Below are 16,834 nucleotides of genomic sequence, written 5' to 3'. Positions count from 1 at the left end.
TTCTGGGTTTAGAACCAGGGTTCCCCCAGGGTCAAGGATGCACTCACAAATCACCCTCAGCGTCACTAGGGCGGCCGAGGGCAGAGTGCTGAGGCCCAATGTTATCCAATAGGGGGTACGGGCCTCTGGTTGGTGGCTGCTCACGAGCAGGCCACAAGGTTGTGGGAGCAAAGCTCCTGGGTGTTAGGCTCAGGGCAAAGGGAGATCAGAGTTAGCTCCCAAAGTACACCCGCAGAGGCGCAGGGTCGGCTGGGTGCAGGGTGCTGTTTTGGTGTTGGGTGCCCTGTTTTCAATGGAGATTTTCTGGTTGCAACAAAGGCTGCAGGCTTGGGGACAAAGATCTTATGGAGGTAACCACTGGTTGGAGAGGTACGTTGGGATACCTGGGGATGCTGGGACACAGTCAGTTGAGCCACCCAAGGCCATGGGGCATCAGGTGCATGGGTGTCTTTAGGCGTTGTTTTTTTTTTACCTGCTACGGTCGGGGCGGGGGTCCTCCAGAAAGAGGCAGCAGGCTTCGCTGTGAGATTCGAGGAAGGTCAGAGATCACCAGATCTCAGGTCAGGATCGACGGGGAGACCTCCTCATGATGTTGGGGCACTCAAACTCAGGTCGTGGGCATCGGGTGCAGACTCGCAGATTTGGCTGTAGCCAGAGTCCATGGGTGAGCAAATCCATTGCTCACGGGAGATCAAGTCTTTGCTGTGGAAGGAAGGGCAGGTCCTCTGGGTTCTTGAGGTTGCTGGCTGCAGGACACACCAGAATTCCACTGTCAGTGGGCGTCCTCTTCGGTACTTTTCTTCTTGGTCAGTTCTTGTCTGAGGAAGCAGGGTTAGGGGTTGCCCCTAAATACTAGATTTAGGGGTGTTATAGGTAGATAAAGGTTGGGACCAATGGGTCCCTTCCTTGGGGTGGGTAAACCCCTTATTATGCCACCCTACAGTGGGTGGGGGCATATGCTTCACACTGGTTCGCTGTGTCCCCCTGTGAGAAGCTGTGTTTGTGTTGCACTAAACCTCGCCCTCCCCCCTCACCTTTTTGCCAGTCTACAGATTCACTTTGACTTGATGTGCCCTGGGTCCTTGCCAATCAGGTTATCGGTTTAAAGGCAAGTACTTGGTTGTGAGAGTTGGTGTTCTGGGGTTAGACTCAGGTATCCCCAAGGGTCAAGGATTCACTCTTGTTACACCCTCAGCGGCATTGGGGCGGCCGGGTGCAGAATGATGATTTGGTGTTGGAAGCCCTGTACCTTTCAATGGGGAGTCTCCGGTTTGAAAAAGCACTGCAGGCTCGGGGACGAATGTCTTCTGGGTGCAACCACCACTTTGAGAAGTAAGTTGGGATCTTGGGGGTTGGTTAGGCACTGTCAGTTGGGCCACCCAAGGCCATGCAGGAGTCTGGTGCATTTTAGGGTCGAATCGTCTTACCAGCTTCTGGTCGCGGTTGGGAGAAACTTCCAGTTGGAGACTGCAGGCGTCAGTGGGAGGCTTGAGGCAGGTCAGGGGTCGTCGGATCTCAGGTAAGGATCGCCGGGGGACACCTCCTCTTGGTGTTGGGCCACTCGAACTCGGGAAGTGAGCGTCTGGTGCAGAGTGGTGTAAACTCGCGGATCCTTGCGGAGCCGGAGTCTGTTTGAAAAAAATCTGGTGTTCACAGGAGACAGTATTTGGGATTGAAGGCAGGCAGGTCCTCTGGAATTCGAGGTTGCTGGCTGCAGCACACACCAGGATTTCGCTGGAGCAGGTTTGAGGTGGGGGACGGGCCTGTAGGGCTGGGGCCAAGTCAATGGGCATCCTCTTCTTGTTAGCTTCGGCACAACTGTTCGGTCCTGCTTTTCTTCTTGCAGGTTCTCGTCTGGGGGAAGCAAGCTTCAGGGGTGCCTCTAAATACTAGATTTAGGGGCATTACAAGTAGGTAGAAAGTTAGGACCAATGGGTGCCTTCCCTGGGGTGGGTACACCCCCCCCCATTATGCCACCCTCCAGTGTAAGGGGGCATAAGCTTTTTCCTGGTTGGCCGAGTCCCCCCCCCCCCTCCATCTGCAAGATGGCAGGTACTGAGAGTTGTGCTCCACGCCTTCTCCCCCACCTGAGAAGTGGAGTTGGCATAGGTGGGCACACCTCCCTTCTTCACTTTGTTTTCTCGCTGGTTCTCCAGCCCAAAGTAGGGGCCAGAACCGGTGGCGACCAGTTGCTGGGAGCAGCCTGGGGAAGCTCACAAAGGGGTCAAGCCTTTGAAGCTTCCCCTTCGTGGACCCTGCCCAACCTGGGGGAGGAGGCATGGCACCTTGTCCCAGGATATGCATTGTTTCAGGACCCCGAGAGCAGCCGTCTCTCCACCCAGGGGTCCAGAGACATGTCTGGTGGTGGCAGCTGAAGGTAGCCACTTAGCCTGGACACTAGTGTTAGGTTGTTTTTTGGGGGCATCTTTGAGATGTCCTTTGTGTGCATTTTTCATTAAATCCCACACTGTGGGCTTAATATGCTGCAAAGTTCGTAATGACAAACTCCCAGCACCAAATGCTCTTAATGGTAGCACTGCACTTACAATGTCTAAGAATTGACGTGAGTACCAAACAAGTATTGTCTCAGCTTCTTCAGGGACCAAACCACAGCAAAGGCCTCCCTCTCAATGGCACTCCAACGCTGCACCCTGGGGAGAAGCATTCTGCTTATAAAAGCAACAGGTCAGTCTGGAACTTCATCATTGGTCTGGTATAGGACCGCTACTATCCTGAGCTCAGAGGGATGGGTCTAAACAATGAACTGTTTGGCATAGTCTGGAGCTTTGAGAATTGGTGCTGAGCACATAACCTATTTCAGGGTGTCAACAACCTTTTGAAAACTAACTGTCCAGTTTACCTTTTTGGGCAACTTCTTGGAGGGGAGTTCTGTGAGGGGAGCCACAATAGACCCATATCCCTTCACAAACCTACTGTGGTACCTAGTCAAGCATAGGGATGTCCTGACTTCAGTCTGGGTGGTTGGAGCTGCCCAGTCCAGGATGGCCTGGATCTTGGGCTGTAGGGGTTGTACCTGGCCTCCACCAACAAGGTGGCCCGAGTACACCACAGTTCCCTGCCCTATCTGGCATTTGGATGCCTTGATCGTTAGGTTTGCAGGGCATTTAAAACCTTCCCACGGTGGATCAGGGGATCCTGACAGGTGGGGCTAAAGACTGCAATATTATCTAGATAAGCTGCACTAAAGGACTCCAACCCAGCCAGAACTTGATTCACCAACCTCTGGAAGGTGGCAGGGGCATTCTTTAAACCAAACGGCAGAACAGTAAACTGATAATGCCCATCAGGTGTGGAGAATGCAGTTTCCTCTTTTGCTCCAGCGGGGCATGCCAATTTGCCAGTACCCTGCAGTGAAGTCAAAGGTACTTAGAAATTTGGCTGCACCCAATTTGTCTATCAACTTCTCTGCTCTTGGGATAGGGTGAGTATCTGTTTTGGTAACAGAGTTGGGTCCTCTATAGTCCACACAGAACCTCATATCTCTCTCTTTCCACCCTGTGGATGAGGTTCGGGGACCAGAACCACTGGACTAGCCCAGGGGCTCTCAGAGGGTTCAATAACCCCCAACTCCAGCATCTTGCTGACTTCAGCTCTGATGCTTTCCTTGACCAGACTGCCGATAGATTGTGTATTTTGACAGGTGAACTGTCACCAGTGTCCACATCATGGGTAAACCAGTTTGTCTGACCAGGGGTCAAGGAAAAGCGCTTTGCATACTGCTGCAAAACATCAAAATTTGAACTGGAAAATGAAAGTAACAGGGAGACACAAATCTTAGGAGCAAGCGAGTGGTCTAATGAAACTATTTGGTTGAATTATAATGAAAGAGACTGATTACTTTATGGTGCGAAACGCTAACTAAGCCAATGTAACAAACATAGAAATATGAGAAACAGAGGCGAACAGTACGTGACTCAGGGTGACAAACTAACATTTGACAAAAAGTCAACAGGTCTCACCTACAGGCGAGGTATTGGCCTTTTCAATGTTTGAGCCATACAGTACAACATGGCAAAAACATTTACAAATTCTATACTTAACATAGGGGAGACCACTTGGCTTTGCCAACGCTTCTTTTTCATGCTTACTTGCAGCCTGTTTCTGCTCTGTGAGCGGTTAGTTGTCTGGCAAGAGGGCTTTGGCTGAGCATTGCTTTATATAATAGACAGTGCAACAGGTAGACATCGTAGTCCAAGACAGTTCTATTCTCTGCCCAAAAAAATCATTTTTCAAAACTACAGTCAGGGACACTGGAATTATGCGAAAGTGGTGAATTTCACATAATCAGATCTGCCGCATAATCCATTATCTTCCACATCATTTGCAGATTTTAACAACAAAATTTGTTTCTGGCTCAAACGGTTCAAAAGTTACTAAAAATGCAGCGACACGTGTTGCAGCGGGAAGCTTTTTGCACTGCTGGACTGGTCACCTTTGTTGATTACTGCTATATCGGAGTGTTAAATCGGTACGGAGGTGTAACCTATGCCCAGTGTTCAAAAGTTTAAAAATGACGAAATAATACTTTTACAACATGTGCTCCTTTATGCTTCTTAACTTGCCCTATAATGGACTAAACCCTGCAGCATAATTTGGCCCTGAATCAAGTATACATTGAAATCCTATGGTGTCACACCTTTGCAGACAAGAGGAAAAGGTTTAAGCATTTATTGGTTTGCACCCATTTTAGACCCGTCTGCCTGTGCAGCGGGGGAGGGGAGGGTTGTATTTCATTTGACTGACGTAGACTCCTTTGAGCAGCACTTCAATTAACCCAAAGAGTAAAGGTTTGTGACTTTTCTTGTCCTTTGACCAGCATTAGATTATTGAGCATGGAACTGTGAAGTGCACATGTAGTGCTAGATGTCAATCAAGGTAAAGCAATAGGTAGTTGTTGCCTGGAAGCATACAAAACAGGAAGCTGAGCAACATGCTAAATACCCCCGACCCCCTCTTTCATTAGTAGGGTAGTACTTCTGCAGTCAGTCAGTAATACTTTATTCGGAAGTATAAAAACATCCATAAAAGCAACATTTAAAACAAATTGTGTATACAGTACTTATCGTATACAAGTAAACATCTATTGTTAGTTACAAAAATCAGCCTAAAATTCTTACGACACTCAATAATCAGTAATCTCGATAAGTATTAGGACGTGTATGAATATCTGAAAAAGATATCAAACTGCCCGCTTTGCAGATACACCTTTGTAAACAGACACTCATAAATAAATTATAAAGTGCCTACGTAATGACATTGATTATTGTACAGAATTAATCAAATGCCCAATATTTACAATTACCCATCATTCCGTGGTCATGTTGTTGAACCGGTTTATGGAGATAACCAGCACAAAGCAGACGTGGTTAAGATGGCCTACAAACATATCCCACTTACCCATCCTCTCGATTGAATACACAGAAGCATCCAAGACTAATGAAAGTTAAGTACATGAATATAATCCAATCCTATACTAAACTAATATGGAGTAAAATAAGTAAATACAGAGTATTGCACTTTCCGATAATATAAAAGTAAATCCATACAGTACTTTACACATCAAGAGTTGTTGGCTGAGTTCAATCACTTCCTTCTGATTGGGATACTGAAATGTTTTTTCTTGTGTAAAATACCGCCCATAAGAAAGATGCCAGTCGGCAATAAAACTCTAAAATGAGCAATGATTACAAGTATAGGTATAACCAGGCAAATTGGGTGTCACCAAGTGGTTTAATGATCGGGAGAATGTATCTTTTGCTTAAATCACTATTTAACTTGCAAAAGAATACCACATGCATTGTATCCGGAGGCGTTGTGTTGTCACATGAACAACTGATTAAGATGGTTGACAAGTCATTCATTTTTGGAAAACTGACTAGCCTGAAATATATCTAGTCCTAGACGGATCAAAACAAATCTATGCTCTACCATTTAGTACTGCTTTGAGGTAAGGTTGCATGTTAAAAGTTGTTAAAAAAAAAAAATCAATTTATTTTAACACGCTAGGCTTCGGGTAGTAAGAGGCACAACTGGGTGAATAGTAGGCCCCCTCCCAAAAGTTGGCTCTGTCGCCACTGCACCTAGCACACTATTGACAGCTGTGCTCCTGATTTTAACACAATGGGTGGCAGTTAGCAGGTTTGTGGGACCCTGCAGAACAGAGCATATTAAGTGGCGGCCTCAGGGTGAGACAATTAAGAGACAGGAGTGATGATTTGGGAAAGCGTTCAGCCCCCTGGGCATAATATTCCCCCTATTTTACCTCACATAAGCCAGCAGGTCTGTATTTACAGCACAAGTTGTGTGGAGTGTTATGGGAAATTACTGTGTATGCACGTTGTTATAAGCACCTTGTTGTGATTCCGTTTGACGCTCGGTTGTGAGATACTGCAGGTGGCAAGGGATTCCACACAGTTTATTCTGTGAGGTTGCAAATGTGTCATGTGTTTTGTGCAAATGTGTTATTACTTTTAAGGAGGTGGATGTGTGTTATGTATGCATGTGTGTGTTATACACACGATTGTGTGAAATAGCAGTGCTGGAACACCATTATCTGTCATCGGGGTGCCTGGGTGTTTTGTTTGCACTTACACATGCCCGTGTGATGTACAACATGGATAAGCAAAACAGTGCCAAAAACCAACATCGCTTGCTTAGACAAGGCCTGTAGGCTCGGCCAACGCTTGTTTTCACTGAGTGTGGTAGTGGTTAGCATTAGACTAGGAGAGTCCAACGTAAGCCCAAGAGGGCGAGCGATGGAGAATATTCACATAAGATCCATTTATATGCAATAAATTGAACTGGACCATTGTTGGACACCTGTTTCAGATAGTCGGTGGGTTTGGAGAGGGGACATCAATGGTGGTGGGGATGCATGGCTGCCCATGGGACACATTATTCTTTCTATAGAAGACAAATAAGATTGTAATATTCACACAGGCCTGCAGTTTGCAATGATTTGGCCTCCGGTGCGTATCACTGTCCATTAATTATTTGGAAGCTTTCTTCCTTTGTGGGAGGAAAAGGAGTCCTTGATTCGCCCGTACCATATGTTACACAGTCTGTGACAATCTGCGAGTGCTACGAAACAATGACACTGGAGCGCTCAGCAATACAATCAAACTTTTTTAGAGCATCTCCCCGTGCCAGCAATCAGTGTCCCTTTAATTAATGCACACCCGTCTGTCCCCATATGCAAGCAATCACAGCATCGCTATAATAAATGCACCCCAACTCTGCAGTGCTGTTCCCTATTTTCCCCATTACAGACAAAGTGGGTAACCAAACCAGGGTCTTGTTTTGGCAAGCAAAGTTCCAAAATACTGCTCAAACGAAAAACTTTACAAATGACATATCTGATGTTTTTTTGGAAGGAACTGAATGATATAGCTTGAGGTGAATAATACTTTGACATGCAAATGCGCTATTTTGCGCAGGTGGAAAGAAACGTCCCGAGGTACAGCGCTTTTTCCCCCCCAGTTTTATGCTGCGCAAACTCAACCCAATTGTATTGTAGTGCTTTACATTTGCACCATTTACATTATACAAGTTCACGTTAATCATTTAGGCAAGGTAGATAATGTAATTTTCCCAGAATCACAGGATGTTGATCTAACGCTAGGACTATAACCTAGTTCTCTAGTGTACACACAAAAATCAAATGTTATCAACTCACATTTTACATTCCAGGAGGCGCTGCTTAAGCCCTCCGCGAAAAAAATAATATTTACAGGGCCATGCAAATCGGTGCATACTCCATCAAGACCAGCTTATGTCCCTAAGGAGTGGCATCCAAGCAGTGGCATCTACGCGTTTAGCTTACAATGCCTGTAATTTGGCTTGCACAGTTACCACCACTGCCTCCTTAATAGTATCATGGTAATGCACATATGTGTGTCGAGAAAGTAAGAAAATAAAATAACTACAACATGCCTAGCAAACACACACACTATCCTGTGGGCGGACGAACTCTGTGAATAACAAATGCAATGCCTGAAGCTGGCTGACCCACTGCCTGCTCAATTCATGCAGCCCAGTGGTTGAATCAAGTGAGTGAGTGACGCTTTAACGGAGTAATGGATGAAAGTGGAAGAACCAAAGCCCCTCTCAATGTAAGAAATATCATGGAATATTTATTTGTATTCACTAAACACCACTAGCAAAATAGCTAAAGCGGTCAAAAGCCCAGATCTAAAGATAAAAACAGTACTGTAGGAACTCCAAATAGTTTGATCATTAATGTTAAACAATTTTTCAAGTGACAAAAGCAGAAAGCAAGAAAATATATATATGTAACTACATTTACTTACTTGGATATGGAGCTGTTCATAAAAAGTATCTGTAGCAGAGGACCATCAAACTTGGAGTCAGTCATACCAAGTCCACTAAAATACAAAAAAAAAAAAAAAAAAAGTATGCATAAGACAACCCAGTGGTCAGAAGATATCATCAGCTCAGCGACAATTTACCCTTCTACACTCAACTGAACATCTAAAACGCAAAGTATAATTGAATACATATTGTTCAGCATTTTAAAGACAGACTCTTAATTGCAACAAATATGCTAGGTGCTATATTTCCTGTCAAAAGAAATTGGGTCTCCCGGTGCTGAATTGTGCCATACAATATAAGCAGGTTGCTGAGTTACTACTGCTATGGCACAAGCTAGCCAATGGTTGAACAAACCAAAACAAAAGCTTACACTGAAGCCCCCGATCACAAATATTTATATGTGGTTACTAGATATGTCCTATGAGTGCCTAACACAAGTGAAAAAATATAATTATCAAATGTATTAAAAATACACTTTACAGCATTGTGGACAATTCACACACTATGAAACAGTCTGTTCACAGAAAACAGAGCCCACAAAATATACAGTGAGCTAGAGAACCACAGTTTGCCACATTGCAGCTCCTTAACACTGCGACAGACTCTTGAAAGCAAAAACAAAGGTGCGCAGGATTTAGCTCCATTGGGAAGCAGTGAAAAACTAAAAAAAAATTACTGCCAGAATACTGCCTAGAACACTTCAACCAGTAATGGTGAAAGTCTATGCAGGATCCAGGAGTGTGGCCACAATGAACCTCTAATCCAAGTAGAAATATTAATAAGAGCAGAGAAGCTGCAGCACACAACCTCTGCTTTCTCATCAAGATCTTTTAAAAAAAACAAGCACAGGAGCAGTAGTGTTTTAGGCAACAAGAGGCACCCAATACTTTCATATTGGGTAAAGGTACCGGAACACTGACTCAGTTACACCGACAAAACCCTTAGGAGTGAAACCTAGAAGTAATATGCAAGTGGGGCCTTGGGTATAAAGAATATAAAATTCTTATGCTTGAGGAATGTAACTATGTTTCAACATTGACTATACTAAAGATGCCTATCATCCCACAAACAAGACTGCTTATTTGAGAAACAACTGGTGCACAATCTAATGCTTCAAGTTTAGCTATACACCTTTCAATACAATTACTCATACAAAAAACTATTATTCACGCATTAACCAAATCTAGACGTTTAGTGTAAAAAATTATTATTTTTTTTTAAAAAGGAGAAATATTTAAAAAAGGTCTTTTTCTACTATCGCGTCTATTATCAGTGCAATACAAATGAACAGTAACTCCTCATGTCAAAGGCAGAGAGCTACTGCCGTTTCTTTTTAATTGCTCCTAAGTTAGCAGCGAGGTCAGGCGTAGTGGCTCTTTCTGTAATAAGAGCAGGAATACCACTAAGTACTGCACTATAACAGGTGTCCGATCTTCATTCAGAAATTGTCTTTAGCTTGGGTTAAGGTTTATCCCAAAAAAAAAAAAAAAAAAAAAAAACACACCACACACACACACAAACACGAGCAGAAAGAAAGATAATAAATTCATAAACTGAGAGTTTCATCCTTCGCTGCCTGGGCTAATTGATACATACTATAAGGCATTCTTACAAAACATGCCGTGCTGTGGAGAATTTTCATCTCCAGGGCTATCAAATCCAGCAGGACATTTCACAAACTTAAGCCAGAGTTTCTCTTTACAGCTAACCAGATCCCTTATTTCAACAAGAGTCTCCTGGTACAATAGCATACCTTGGGCGAGTCACGATGTTCAACTTTCTTCGAAGCTCTTGATGTTCAAAATCTGTTAAGGAATATTCCATTTGCAGTGTGGATGTAGAAATAAGGTAACTTGTAAAATAAGCCACCTAAAGATCCAGAACAACCACTTGGGTGAATAAGATCAAGCTGCCCTTAGTTAATCCTTTGGTTAGACTACAGCACGTTATTAAAATAGTGATATTGTTTTAGCAGTTAACTGACGCTACAAAATACCGTTATTAATTCCAGTGACATTTTTACTTCTAAAATATAAAACACAATACACACGTAATCTGCTTATTGGACATTTTTAAAATTAAATGGGATCACAAGGTTGGTTACAAATTTCCATATTTTACATCATTTTGTACAACAACAACAAAAAACTGAAACAATAACGGAAATTCGTAGTTCAACATATCGCCAGCAGAAACTGTTGATTACAGGCGCACATTTGCCTGTAATGCTGTCAACTGAAGGAAATATGCATCATAAAAAAAACATACACACTTGCATCTTAACTCTAATTATCAAACATGGGTTTCTACAGATAAATGATGAAAAACACTAGACCACAAAGAAGTCAGCAGGCCTATGTCCAGGTTTATAGTTACACAAATGAAAAGTTAGTCAACATTTGGTGCATTAAAAGTTAGTCAACATTTGGTGCATTAAGATATATAGAGACAGATCTAACATTCTTCACTGCAACTGTTATAATTTACAATGGAGGGCATGTATAGTACCAAGTTGATATTGCAAAATACATATCTGGACAAATGGAAATACATTACACAGTCTTTAATGGTGTATACTGCTAAACATTAAATAATTATCTTGATTAGTTGATTTAATCAATAGGCGAGTTTTATATCCACCCCATGACATGCTTATTGATCCTGATGCATAGGTCAAAGATTGTTAACATACAGATTTGTCGATCTGGCACTAGTATAGCCAGAAGAAATATAGCCATGAACTGGAAAGCTCCAACCCTTAACAGGTGGTTACTAGAGACAGCTGATGTAGCAGCCTTTGCAAAGTAACAAAGAATACAAGGTGTGTGTGTTGGGGTGAACACTAGTGGGACACTATTCCGCTGGTAATAGCTGCCAAAAATGATCACCGGTCCACACGAGCGTTGTTTTAACCACAAATTAACTAGATGAAAAACTCAACCTGGCACAACAACACACAAACTTCTTTCCATAAGACTAAGGCATGTCAGCACTGCGATGTGGAGCACTGGGATATGCTTGTATACAAAAGGTTTTGAGGGCTGATCTAGAAAGACGCAGTAACCCAGTGTTGCACATCACACAACATTGTATGCATAGAGCTGTATTCGAAAATCGAATAGACCTTGTTATCAGCAGCAAATGGTCTGATACAAGGACTTAGGTTTCTTTTTTATACTCCACTTTTTTTTATGTTAAGCAGGGTTTGTTGTTATCTAATAGAGATAGGCGAGTCGCTGAAAGCTCACGCCTGAATACTGACTCCGCTCAAGGCCCTTTTGAAATCTTCAGTCCATAATAAGCAGAGAATAAATGTGGCTTCTGCCTCTCACCCACATGCACAAAGATAAAAACACAAAGCATTGACCGGCTGTAAAACAGAGAAAAACATGCATTTAATAAGAAAGGTTTTATCCTGAACAATTGTCAGATTCAAAACAAGTCCACAAATGTGCAGTTGTTGAAATCTTCACTTTATTATCTTGCATTATTCCAAAGTCAACTTTATTGCAGCCAGTCCAAAAAACCATAACTTTAGCCAACACCCGTTTTATCTTGTGGATAGTATCATACCAACTTGCTCGAGGAAATATAAATCACAGCAAGGACAAAATTTCAACATCTATAAATGCAACCAGAAGTCCTCTCCGACTCAGTTTCATAGTCGTTGTCCTGCTCAGTGCTCCAGTAATAGAGTAGTGGGGTACCTGCTCATTCTCCTTAGGAGAATGCTCCTCGTAAATTGATGGTGTGCTAATCGTAACGGACTTCCAGTTGCATTTCCAGATGTTGAAATTTTGTCTTTAATGTGATTATATTGTCCCGAGGATATCGGTGGAATACTATCGACAAGAAAAAACACGTGTTGGTTTCAGTAATGGTTTTTTGGACTGGCTGCAATAAAGTGGACTTTCGAATAATGGAAAAAAGAAAAAGTGAAGAAGATTTCTACGACAGCACATTTGTGGACAGGTTATGAATTGGACAACTGCTCATGAACGAATATAATTTATATTTGGAGACCATCTGGAAACGTTTGGTGGCAGTTTATTATTATCCTTTGGGCAGCTTGAAACGCATTACTGTGCAACTTAAAATGACTCCACACAAATTTGACTACGCTTGTAATAAGATATTCATTTAATGGCTAACTTGTACTAAGAGAACACAAAAAAAAAAAAATCAATAATTGCAGCTATAACTGTGATCAGCAAATATTTTACTTAACCGGTACCTTTTCTTCTTTATCGCATATGAAAGCACCTATTATGCTTAGTTTAAAAGACTATACGGTTGCTTTTTAAGAATCTATACAATGCACTGGATTCATGTGACATTTGTATTGCCTCATAATTCAACAATGGCACCGTCGCCAGGATGGGGCAGAGTGGTTCCAATTTTAAGTCTAAAAAGTTTCACTTTTAATAAGTACTTCTCACTGCAGTCCTAGAACGTGACGTACTGCAGTCAAGGGTTCCATATGTTGAAGAATCGCTTCTTTTAATTTTGATATATTTTACGTGAGGCTTGTTGGGTAATTTACATGGCAATCCTTTTCAAAGCGCAGCTCGTGCATTGGCTCTAAACCCCAACCAGCCCCTGGGTCGGGTCTCCCTGGTAATTATCTGGTACCCCTCCCCACATGTGGGAGTAATGCTCCGACTACACTGCCCGATGCTCGGCTGCGTCAGTACACGTGCATGGATAGAATATTGACGCAATGCAGCTATAAAATAAAAAGCAACTTTTTAAAACAAATGCTGAATTTCAACCGGTCACCCGTCCCTTTTTCAGGTCGAGCCTGAGCCAGCGTGCATGCACTGTCGATCTGCTGTAGTGGAGCTGGGCATAGAAGCCCCGCCCACTCTCCTCCCAGGTTTGCCATTGGCTTGTGTCATTGTCCGTCCTAAATGCTGGCTTCTCCTTTGTTTAGGTCCCTCCTTTGTAGTCCCTCCTTAGTACCATCTCATCTTCATTTGTCACCTTCCATGGCGACTGGGCCCTTTACTTCGGTTGTCACACAGTTGCTGTTATTTGGACAGAGTACTATTTTCTTTATCTAGATTATCTTACTGCAGGCATGACGTGCTTTGGTGCCTTCTTTACAACCCCCACCCCTCCCTCCCTCCACCTCTAGAAAAGTTCAGAAAGCAAGTTTTCTAGGATGTTTATGTCTTTGGCTGACCTGGAGCAGTTCATTCTTCTATTGCAGGAATAGTTCTAGTAAATAATGTTTCCCACGGTGGGCAGTATATGGCTTCCGGACTCCCCCCGCTGCAGCAGGCGAGTGTAGCAATTACTCCTTTCATAAATTTCAAGTAAGATATAACAAAATGCTCCCTCATTCCAGCGTCATTAAAACAGAAAATTAATCGGCAGGACTAGCTCGCATGTGCATGCCCTCGTTAATCTATGAATTTGGCAGCTAACAACGTGGGGAGAAATCGTCCAGTCTAACGCTAGTACCATCAGTACTTGTACATAGGAAAACAGTTAGTCACCAAATTATTGTTCTTCACAAATACAATACTAGTCAGCATGGTGAAAGTGAATCTTTTTATGTTAAAACATGGTCTCTGGGTTTTACAAACGTTACATTAACATTGCCACTTATTCAAGATAAGAGCCAGGTTTATGCTGTAACCCTCGCGTCAGTCTGCCCGGATTCTTGTCCGGTAAGCAGGTACTAGGATTACTTATTTTTTGCAGTTTTATTTAGTGAGAACCTGACGCTTAAAGAACCGTTTGAGGCATGAAGATATTAAGAGATGCCCCCAGATTTTCAGCAGGGGTCGGGATGCAATCTCGTATCTCTGTACCAAGGTCGGCAGCTCTAAGCCCTCAAACAATCTCTCTGCAATGTACTTCCTATGCAGTGATTTTTACCTCAGTGTTGTCCATTTCACTTCAAATTATAAAAATCCGCGCCGCGCTGAAGGGGTTAAGGTGATTTTCAAAAACAGGATTTTGAAAACGTGATCTTGATACAACTCAAGCTGTCTTTCAAGCATTCTGCAGAGGACATAGGCTTTGCAATTTCTTCGAAAATAATGTTTGCTATTCTTAGCTCGTTTAGTATCTGAGAAAGAAATGGCGTCTGGAACTCTGGGCTGGAGCAGCGCCGCTTCCAGTACAATGGGCACTCTGATGAGCACGTGACAATCCTGATGGTCTTCTGTGAAATCTTTTCGCTCATGATTACTTGTAATTATCTGAATTAAAAGAAGGGACTTACATGCAGTATTAACGAAGTTTTCTCCCAAGGCCTTGTTTGACTGGTTATTTTTTATGCATATAGTTACCATGGATAGGGAAGGGAATGAGCTGGTAAAGGGCACAGTTAGGGCTCACCAGCTATGTAAAACAACACCATCCATGGAATTATACCTAGAATACGTCACAAATGTAAATCACCGTTTCTTATTGACTAGATTCAGATTAAATCAATTACACCTACTGTTTGGAGAAAAGAAAGGTTGGAAAAGGGCTGAGGATCTTGGCCCTTGTTCTTGTGATAATTTTTCATTACAGGACATGATACACTTTCTTTTCTTCTGTGAGCACTTTGAGATCAGGAAACGCTTTTTACTCCCTATATTAAAAAACAAAGGCTTTGTGCAGGTGAGACCTGCTCTTCTTTACCTTCAAATGTTAAGTGATGTTTGGGAAACCTACAACATTGCGAATTTTTTATCTGCTGTAATTAGATTTTTGAGGAAATGAACTGTATCCTCTTTTAAATGCAATTACTGTTTTTCTTTTTTGGATTTAATGTGTTTTTAGCCTTAGTAATTATTTAAATTGAAATTTGTATCTTCTTAAGTGTTTTTATAGTAGTATGCTTTTATGGTTTGCACTAAACCGAATAAAGACTTTTTGACTGACTGACTGATTATTCAAGACACTATACTACAACATAAGGACTGAAGGGAATATTATATTTAAAACCTAGATGGGTTTTATCATTTAAATGAATACATATACAAATCGGTACCCAGGACAGGAAGTTATAAGATTGCAGACCTATGAAAGGAGTTCACACTGTCCTATACTTAAAGTACACTAGAAGGACACAGTTTATTCTGTTAAATGACAAACTCATTACAAACAACTATCTTTATACACGAAGACAGAAAAACTGACGTACAGTTCAAATAAGATCTCTCAATCAGTATAATATCTAAAAACAATGCATAACAGATTCTGCCAAAGTAGGAAACGCGACTATGCATAGCCTGAAAGTTGAAATAGCATCCAAAACCATTTCTACAATGAGCAATCAAAAGGCCCTATGCGGCTTAGGTGTCACAAATAGAAAGCCTCTTGTAGCACCAAACAAGCACTTACAATGCAATAGGTCTCACATTTGCGAGAGTTTGATCTCTTGGCATTATAAACGATACTGTCTTTTAGTTATGAGTTTATAAAACCTGCAAGCGACATTTACGCACCTCTTGCAGGTTTTGTAAACATAAATAAAAGGCATTATCATTTACAATGCCAATGGATCAAACTCTAGCAAACGCGAGACCTATTGCACTGCAAGTGTTTGTTTTAGGTGGCATTCGTTTTTGCGCTCAGATGTGAAGTTGTAATGCTCCCTACCAGCACAGGTCTAAAAAGCCAACTGTGCTTTGTTGGGTCCATACCCAATACAGACTGAAAGGAATCCGCAAGGGACACAATTACACCTACGAAACTACGCATCCATGTATAAATGGACTGCCTAAAAGTCATCGTGACGACATTAACATCTTGTAAATCCATAATTTGATCACGGGTGCCCATAACGTCTCGTTAGTATAAGGGAAAATGAACGTGTATTGGAGCTCCAAAAACAAAGCGGAAGAACGACACTCTCTACCGTGACCACCGTGACTGCCTCCGAAAGTCTCCAAACAAAAAAACTCGGTACCACATTGAAAAACTCTATCGAAGCATTCTCCTCCTATACGCAGGTAAGCTATATCCACTGCTCAAACATTTAGGGGGAACAAGGTTATTGACGGGAGTTAAGCATCCTCGTTCCTCCGGGAAGGATATTCTCAGCCTTCAGGTCCTCAATTGTAGCTTCGCACTGCCGCACCCGCTCTTGCAGCCCTTCCAACTCCTCCGAGCTGTCATCCAGCTCGTTGAATCGGATGTGTACCGGCTTCGGGGGTTCATCGTCCAACTGCTCAAACAGCTCGCTGTCTCCGAAATCCACCTCCGCCATCTTCGGCTTGCAGCTCCCACTGACGCTCTGTGATTGGACCATGAGCTGGGGGCCAAAGTTCATGCGTAACGTTTAGTGCGTAAGCGGGAAAGAAATACTGAAATGCGACGTAAGACCGTCAAAAAGTGGTCATAAAAGAAATACTACTACACCACGGGTAAGAGGGACTTCCTACTAATGCCGATAGATTAGGCAGTTATGGAATCCAATCCAATAAACTTTATTTCAATCAGAGTAGACCATAAAAAGTATTGACAATAAAATCAC

General features: G+C 42.5%; 1 protein-coding gene across 4 annotated transcripts in view; it reads right to left on the bottom strand.

Moving 5' to 3' along the window:
• Nucleotides 1-16,625, bottom strand: part of ZCCHC8 (zinc finger CCHC-type containing 8) — a 399,429-nt gene extending 382,804 nt beyond the window's left edge. For 2 of the 4 annotated variants that reach the window (XM_085635065.1, XM_085635066.1), the window contains exons 1-3: nt 16,396-16,621; nt 10,106-10,148; nt 8,331-8,405 (exon numbers count right to left, since the gene is read on the bottom strand). In XM_085635065.1, coding sequence (XP_085491191.1) covers nt 8,331-8,405; nt 10,106-10,148; nt 16,396-16,609 — 332 coding nt within the window. In that variant the 5' untranslated portion in view covers nt 16,610-16,621. Of the gene's footprint in view, nt 1-8,330; nt 8,406-10,105; nt 10,149-16,395 lie in introns of all 4 variants that reach the window. The other 2 variants (XM_085635064.1, XM_085635063.1) reach the window with 2 other exon arrangements.
• Between the last annotated feature and the right edge of the window lie 209 nt (nt 16,626-16,834).

This window comes from Triturus cristatus, chromosome 11, assembly GCF_964204655.1.
Source record: "Triturus cristatus chromosome 11, aTriCri1.1, whole genome shotgun sequence".
In the NCBI taxonomy this organism is placed as follows: Eukaryota; Metazoa; Chordata; class Amphibia; order Caudata; family Salamandridae; genus Triturus; species Triturus cristatus.
This window is presented reverse-complemented; position numbering and strand designations above follow the sequence as displayed.